At 33.7% G+C, this 8,249-nt stretch overlaps 2 protein-coding genes across 3 annotated transcripts; both read right to left on the bottom strand.

The window, feature by feature from the left end:
• Positions 1–166: 166 nt before the first annotated feature.
• Positions 167–2,709, bottom strand: LOC145903365 (uncharacterized). The gene is made up of 5 exons (XM_082991442.1): positions 2,533–2,709; positions 2,128–2,300; positions 1,846–1,956; positions 1,378–1,569; positions 167–773 (listed from the first exon to the last, which is right to left on the bottom strand). The coding sequence occupies exons 1-5, from the start codon at positions 2,535–2,537 to the stop codon at positions 676–678; spliced, it is 579 nt and encodes a 192-aa protein (XP_082847568.1). The 5' UTR covers positions 2,538–2,709; the 3' UTR covers positions 167–675.
• Positions 2,710–3,555: 846 nt separating this feature from the next.
• Positions 3,556–7,559, bottom strand: LOC145902724 (uncharacterized). Of its 2 annotated transcripts, none has more exons than XM_082990818.1 (11): positions 7,425–7,559; positions 7,148–7,329; positions 6,840–6,947; positions 6,162–6,356; positions 5,800–5,910; positions 5,690–5,752; positions 5,426–5,451; positions 5,299–5,364; positions 4,623–4,872; positions 4,239–4,382; positions 3,556–3,921 (listed from the first exon to the last, which is right to left on the bottom strand). In XM_082990818.1, exons 1-10 carry the CDS (start codon positions 7,436–7,438, stop codon positions 4,273–4,275), a joined length of 1,125 nt encoding a protein of 374 aa, XP_082846944.1. In that variant the 5' UTR covers positions 7,439–7,559; the 3' UTR covers positions 3,556–3,921; positions 4,239–4,272. The 2 variants fall into 2 exon arrangements, with proteins under 2 accessions (XP_082846944.1, XP_082846945.1); XM_082990819.1 differs by having other exon boundaries at positions 4,248–4,382.
• Between the last annotated feature and the right edge of the window lie 690 nt (positions 7,560–8,249).

The following is an 8,249-nucleotide window of genomic DNA, read 5'->3' as shown; positions in this document are numbered from 1 at the left end:
AACTAAGCAGGATGAAGAAAATCGGAGGAGCGGAAACTATAAGTTAATAGTCATTTGTTTTGTGATCAAAAATGTCTTACTTTAATCCAAAAATTATCTAGGGATCTATGAAGGCATCGCTGTTTTTTCTCGATTTTGTGCAAGATTTGCCATGAGACTGGTGTTTATTCTCTAAAGACGCCTTACGGTAAAACAAAAATAGACGTGCATGCACAGAGTTGTATATTTTGTTTCATGTCATTGACAGTAGAATGCGAAACATTGTATGTAAGACTTAAAAGAAGTGAATAGGCGACCACAGTAATGACTGAAGATTCACTACACAGATTAAATTCATCTGCCTGCACCAAATTTTAAAAAGAAAAAATGAAAATACTATGGAAATTAAGAAATGAGCATGATCAAAAATTGCTGACAGAGTAGTGCATAAAACAAATATTATTAAAAATAAGTACACTTTTGAACGCTACTAACGTAAAACAACATGAAAGTCAAATAGCATAAGATATCTGTTGATAAAAACAACCTTGAACTTGCATGGAACATGTGGATTGAATACAGCCTTTTTTAATGTCGTTGTTGCTTCTGGTTCTTTTATAAATGATTTGAATTGATTTGTCTACCCCTTGTCAATCCATTCAATCCCAAATATTTTAATATTAAATAAATATATCTTCAAGTTAAATCTACAGTTGGCCCATCTGCCTCCAAATACTCCTCAGGTACCTCCAGTTCCAACCTTCTCAGGGCCTGGGCTATTTCTATTGTTGTTTCTTAAAACAAGTAACAATTTTACTGTAATTCGTAAAAAGTGGTCAGCCATCTTGTGGTTAATAAAAGTTAAGATGAGATAATTACATGTAACGTACACCCCAGTTTCCAAATTACAGATGAGAATTTTTTCGGCCATTGTACAAACTAGTCAATTTTTGTATACATATATTGAATTCTAGTGCTATTCTTGTTGCAAAGCATTGTAAATTTTGAAGAACTGTTTATCTGGCATAAAGTCACAAGATTTTTTATTACAACCGACATTTTTCTTGTTTTCCTCCGTTTCCTTTATTCTCACATTTCTGGTGTTTATGCACATGGTGAATTGTTGCCACGTAACCTGGAAGAAGTCTCACAAGAGGCTGACGTTGCAAAAAAATCTTGTAACCTTATGCCAGAAGAACAGTTCTTTAAATTATTTTATATAAGTTTTTTTTTCTGTGCAGATCTGGGTTGCACCAAGGTTTATGAAATATTTAAGGGGACTCCATAGGTCATGAAAAAAATTAATTGCATCCTACTCAAATTATACAGAAATCTTTCTATTGCTGTTGCCATGCAAAATTATGTATTTTTGCAGTATTTATAGGTATAGGTTCTTACTATAATTATGCCTTGAAACCCAATGCCGCAACATCTGATATTTTTTTTCTGCATTGCTCCTATTGTTGTCAGATCCTATGTCAGATATAACCCGTTCGGGAACATTCAGCTTCTTGCGTGCAATATCTTCCCACATATCATTGCTATGATAGTGTTGAACAATATCATACATCACGAAAGCTCTGTCGCGAACTGTCAGAAAAAAACAATTGCTTTTTCAAGCTTAACCATAAAAACATTTTAATTGTTACAACACTTTGACGCAAAATAAAATTTATGTTTTAAATGGACAAAAGGCAAGCATTAAATTACCAAAATTTATATTACTATCTGCTATACACTTGCTTTGTGATTGACAGTCACTTGACATCATGCCAAGTAAGTTGAACCATGAGTCGTAAGGTGGTGATTTCAGACCATTGGCTTCTTAAAGACCTTTTGAAAAGGTAAATAGTTTGGTTGCCTTACCTAATGCAAGATCTGTTGGCAGCCCAGCATCCACTTCCCTATGCCGTTCACTGTCAAAAACTTCTTTCCGTACCAAATCCAACAACCTTGCCTTTTGTTCAGTAAACAAACCTTAAATGTAAAATACAAGCTGTTGATTTAAATACAATGTGTACATTGCATTGCTTTTCTTTTTTTTGCATTGACCATTTACTTGTATTACCTATTTACTATGTTTTTTATAAGGGATTCAAGGCTTACTTTATGCAAAATAAGGTTTGTATCTTATGCAAATTTTCATACCACAATGCATTGTCCAACGGGTAAGCATTTCATGTTTACTATCAGTGCTTTCCTCATAGCTTTCAATTATGGAATCTGATAGACCAAGTTTTCTGCCAAATTCCGGCCACATTTTCTTGCTTACAGAAGACTTAATTTCTGTAAACTTGGCCTGTTTTTCCTGGTTGGTTAACCTGGAACAACATTTAATTGTAACTATTGCACTTTTTTGTTTGAAACATCAGGAATTGAAATCTGGTTAAGGTTTTAAATTTACCATTAACATGACTACAGAAACGTTTGGTAGGAGGGCTGATATTATACATGTTTACTAATGAACATATTACAAAAAAAATAAAACAAAACATTATGCTGCACCAATATAGGTTAGTGATACCCAACATATATACAATTAAATACACTTACTCCATCCTTTGATTGTATATATAATAAAGTAAGCACGCCCAAAACAGAATATCTATCAAAACAATTTGTGAACCTAAAAAACAAAAGTTTTATTAAAGGCATGAAAATAGGTTCCAAAATCGTGTTCTTTATCTCCATGACACTTTCTCCTGTCACTGAACTATATCTGTGTTGGACGTTGCCTTTTCCAGTTTGAAACAGACGCAAAACAAGCAAGTTCTATCAGTGACAAATGTTGCTTACAGAGTCTGTAGTCTGTAATACAGACTCAAATAATCTGTTTCTATGTTTTTTAAACATTGTACTACACCAAAGCTACCTTGCCAGCAGAGACGTATACCCGTCAAGTTACCGTTTTATCTTCAAAATGGTTGGAATTGGACCCAAATGTCCCGGTGAAGTATTTTCATTGGTTCCGCTTTTTGGTGCTGTGCTGTTTGTTCCGCTTTTACACGATATGACGTCACAAGATATTCAACCAGATTTTTCAGTGCTAAAACCGGTGTGGCTAATTGCTATATCGTGCTCATTTTTTAGATTTGTGCTTGGAAATGTTTTAATTCCTGAAAACCCTTACTTTCGAATTGCGTACTCTTTCAGGACATTTTCAGTGAATGATTTTTTGTTACATGGCGTATTGAGATATTTTGACGCTCACGTGGGCAAAAAAAAAATTTAAACAAAACCATATCCAATACTGGATTCTGACTTCATTTTTGTAATTACACTTGAGTAACAGGAGCTTCCACAAATTTTTACACAAATATACTGGCGAAATTGGGCGTATATTGTTGTGTTGGTTGCTTGTAGATGGCCGGGGAAAATTATTTAACTTGTTGCGAAACACATGCTGATCCAAAAGGGTTTTTCTTAAATTTATTTTGGTTCGTCGCACTCGTGTGTTTTGGTCTAAGACATTAGCTGTTTAGCACCTAAACGCTATCAATGCGCAACGATTTAAAGTTTTACTGTGTGTATCCGCCCATTAATGCGAACCATATACACCTAATGCGAACCACCACATCAATGCGAACCACCATATCAATGCGAACCACAACTGAGAAAAATATTTGTTAGTTATTTTGTTATAATAAGGTCGTAATAAATGTGTCATTGCATTTGTATTACAGAATCATAAAAAACGTACAAAAACAATGTAGGAAATAGAACATCCATAAAAGCCCAGGAAAGACAACAATTCCAACGCAAAAAGTTTTTCATCGCTGGATAAAATATAGGGCATTATCGGCATAAAATAACAGGACATGCGTTTTTGAAGGAAAGGGCACACCATTAAATGGAACATGCAAACAATAGGATTGTTCAGTCCTGATCACCAAACACAATATTCAACAGGAGTACTTCTGTCTCATGATTTTTCAGGAAGACCTAAAAATAAAAAGTAAGCTAAAAAGTCAAGCACAGAAATTGAAAAAATTTATACAGAACGTATTAAAGTTGATAAATTTCAAAGTTCGTTTCCCAAACAAAGTGATTATAAATTGTGTATAAGCTGCAGACAGATGGCCACTGTTTCGACCTAAAAGGTCTCATCAGTGCAGCTGGTGTGACAATAAGACGACTTTGCTGACCAAACGGCCAAGCAAAGACTTCCACTTTGTGGTGACTAGTGATTATATGCTCATTGTTGTAGAGAAATTTGTATATCTTTGGACAGTATTATTGAAGAACTTAGGCCTACCCACCATACATACTCTGCATATTCTTTTAGCTGTAATATCAGTGCTCATCATTAATCCTAAGGTCAATCTCCCTGAGGACATCACTTATGCCTTCCTCAAATGGAATTTTTGTCATGTCAAAATACTTGTAGTCTTGCATTAACAAACCTGTAACAATGAACATTTTGTTTGCTTTACTGCAGGCATTTATTTCATTATTTGTATGCAACCATGATCAGTAATACAGGCTATGAGCAAATAGTAGTAATCACTTTTAAATACAAGCCTTATTGCAACTTCAAAGGTGAAGTTTCTTGACTGGACAAAATAATACTATTTGTGTAAACAGAAATTTCAAAAAACAAATCTGCATTAACAAAAAGGAAGTGGACATTGTACTAGATTTACCTAACCAGCTACTTGGTCTAAATCCTTTCTCCACTTTTATTGGAATAATCAATTTCCTTGACTTCTGGGCAGCTATTGCTTCCATGCGACAGTTTTCACTATCCTGATATGCTTGAGAAACAAACATCAGAAAAATGTCACATCTTTCAACGCCGTCAGCCATTGAGTTAAACAGCTTTCCGCTGATATCTTTTTCATCAATCCAAACACAGTATTTATCCCTGTGGTTTGCGAGAACATGTTTTGCCATCTGAATAAAAAACATGAGAATTTATATTATCAGTTTGGTAGAATTGGCTTGCTGTAATAACTGCCATAACTAACCTTTTAAACTACATTTATTTGTGGATATGGTGGCAAGCTAGTGATAAGTTTATTAAAATTCATCAAAACTGGAATTAGTGTTTCTTAACTGTTAGTCGACGGACTAGTGCCTGTCCTGGTTAATTTTTTCCGACAGTCATATTTTTTTTTATAATCTGTTAGGTTTATTACATTTCAGTTGTTTGAAATTTTACAAAACTGCAAGTGCAAAATGATTGAGAACCACTGACTTAAATAGTTACATTCATGGTCATACCAAGTAATTTGTTTAAAAGTATTTTCGACAGGAATTTTTTTTAAGGCCAAAAACATTTAAATGGAAAATTACAATAAACATGTTTGGTTCACTCACATCACGAGGAATTTCTGGGTGCTGATGGCAGTAGCTGAACATTATACACAGTTTTTGAGAAGTCACCTGTAAAGACAAATCGGTCTTAAAAGATGTGTACATTTTAATCAAGCATGTAGACTTTAACCTGATTGGGATTTTCCATATTGTCTCCTGAAAAAAATCACTTTTATTATACCATGTTAAGAAACTAGATTTTCACATAAACATAATGACATAGAACAATAATTAAGGTTTTCTTCAACACAGTGTATTTTATGATACATGTTTCGCTAAAAACAACATCATCATTTCTTATTCTGTTTGTAGGAGACACAAAAGTTTCATATAGTTCCATACGTTACATGTTATGCATCAAAGTATAGCCTACAGAAATAACACAATTTCTAACCTCCTCCGGCAGTTTCGACAACAGCTGTCGGACTTTCAACCACTGTGCCCCCATCAACCTGATCTGAACGAAATAGTTTAAAAAATGAATTTAGCATCATACAAATGAACCTTGGTGTTGTGTTGGCATTTCAACTTGCTGTCTTCTGGCACCAAAATTAAAATCTCTTGGAACATGCAACTCCAAGGATGTAAATCCTTCAACAATTGTTTGCCATGTGTCTGTTGATAAATGGAAACATATTTTTGTGAACTTGGTGCAACTATAAATCATATGCAATGTATTTTTTAATTGTTTTTATGTATTTAAATACAGTATTTAAATACAGTAAGTAGTATTTAAAATACTACTTTTATACTGGTTTAGTTCATTGTAAATCTAATGGGCCATAAATACAATAACATAACATGCATTATTGGCTCAATGCTTGTAAACAGCTTGTTACGTTTGAGAAACATTAACTTAGACAAACCGAGGCCATCCCGCCCACACCAGAACAACAAACACTGGTATTTCCTTTCAGCAGAATTGCCACTAAAGTTTCTGCTGATATGCTGGATCTTGTTTTCTGGAATATTTAGTTTCTGGCGGGCAATGTTGGAAAGCCAGTAAGCTTCTTCAGAATAAAATGAAATGAATTCATACATAAGCCATGCCTTTTCACGATCTGTCAAAATAGGCAAAACAAACAATGAACATACTACTGCCATTTATCTCTAAAACTTGTAAAAATCACAGGTAAATATTAGGTACAGTAATGAAAGCTTTCAGTTTATTTACCTGCTTATAACATGTATTTTATTTCTTAAAAGACTCAAAAGCATCATGATTCAAACTTTTGATATAAACCTATGAATATATTGCTTGCTTGTGCACTGCTTTTATAAGGGACTGACTATGAAACCACTTTATTAGCACGAGCTTTCGCGAGATTGATCTCGCTTCTTCAGGTGCAGCAATTTAAACCTAGTAATAATATTATATATTTAATACAAGTGGGTCGTCATGCTGTTCCTATAATGAAATATTTCAATTTGGTGATGAATTTTTTTCACTTAGGCCATTTTGCTACAAACTTTATTTACTCCCGGCAAATATGTGGGTTATTATAAAGGTTTATGTGAATCAAATACTTTACAAGTGCACTTACTTTCCATGAGTTTCACATGAAACAAGTGGTCCAATGCCCTGCTTCTGTCACCATAAATTTCTTTTTTTACCCCTTCCAACATTTGTTTTTGATTTTCAGTGGAAGAACCTAAAATATAATTTAAATTTAACCCTGGGAATATTTCCCAAACCTATTGTCGCTTAATTTACACTCAAATGGATCTTAGGGCCAAGATCAAACAATTACAATGCTAGTTAATCACATACTTAATTTGTATTTGGTGAGCTTTTGCAATAAAAACCCGACACTCACTAGCATGAAATCTTCAAGCTTCCAACACAACTTACTAGTTTCCATGCTCCAAACGTTCAGCAACTTAAACTTCTTTTCTAAAACTTGCTCAGGGCCCTCCCAAACATTCTGCAAAGTTGCTTCTGGGACACCAATCTTTCGTACAAATTCAAACCATTGCTTGCTGTTCACTGCATCAATTATTTCATAGAAAATTTTTCTCTTTCTGTCTTCTTCTCTGTAAACAATTTCAAACATGCTCATTAACAAAAAAATTCAAAAGATAGGAGCCTTTAATCCAGTTTGATTGGTAAAACGTCCAAAATTTTGAACCTGGGGTTATCCATTATCCAAGATTCTTGTTCACAAACAGCTGAAACACTTCTTTTTCTTTTTACCACTTACGTCTACCTATTCAGCTCAAAAAGTCAAAAAGGTTAAAGAAAAATATTTGTACCACAATACCTTTTGTGAATAAATTAAATTGTTGCATTTTTACATAAAATAATAATTCACATTAGGCTTAAATTCAGAACTTTCAATAACGGTTTTTGCATTTTTTCGATCCTTTTAAAATGACAATGGTCAAATAATAAAAATCCTCAGAACTTTGTAAAAAAATCCCCTTCACGGGAAAGTACCATGATATATTAAGTTGCATTAATATATTTCGATGACAGCCTTATTTGGTTGTTGGCTAATATTTCGTTTATTCGTTAGGGTTTGAAAAAAAATTAGGGCTAGATTTTTCTGTTGATTCGGCTAGTTGTCATTCTAAATTGGAAACAGCAGGCGACTTTAGAAATTAAAACGAATCGATGTCAGTTTAGAAACCAAAAATAGTAGGGGTGTAGCTTAAAGCATACCAAGTGTAAACCTTTTTGATCATCACATAACCCCACATAATTTTTTAATGTTAATTTACGTATAGGATATATTTCGCCCTGTGGGCATCGCAAGTTCCTTATTAAACTAATAACGTCATATGTTGATAGTTGGAGCAAAGAACCAGAAAATTTCTAAATTGCAAAGATATACATAAGCTTCTGCAATACCACACTGTTCGGCAAATTTTTACTTTTGCTTTTCTCTTTGAGATTGTTATAACCTTTTGTTAGTTTCTCCGAATACCAACAAGTTCATCCATTGATTAATTAA

The sequence above is a fragment of the Ascidia mentula genome, chromosome 5, assembly GCF_947561715.1.
Source record: "Ascidia mentula chromosome 5, kaAscMent1.1, whole genome shotgun sequence".
In the NCBI taxonomy this organism is placed as follows: Eukaryota; Metazoa; Chordata; class Ascidiacea; order Phlebobranchia; family Ascidiidae; genus Ascidia; species Ascidia mentula.
The sequence above is the reverse complement of the archived record's forward strand: the minus strand, read 5'-3'. Positions and strand labels throughout refer to the sequence as shown.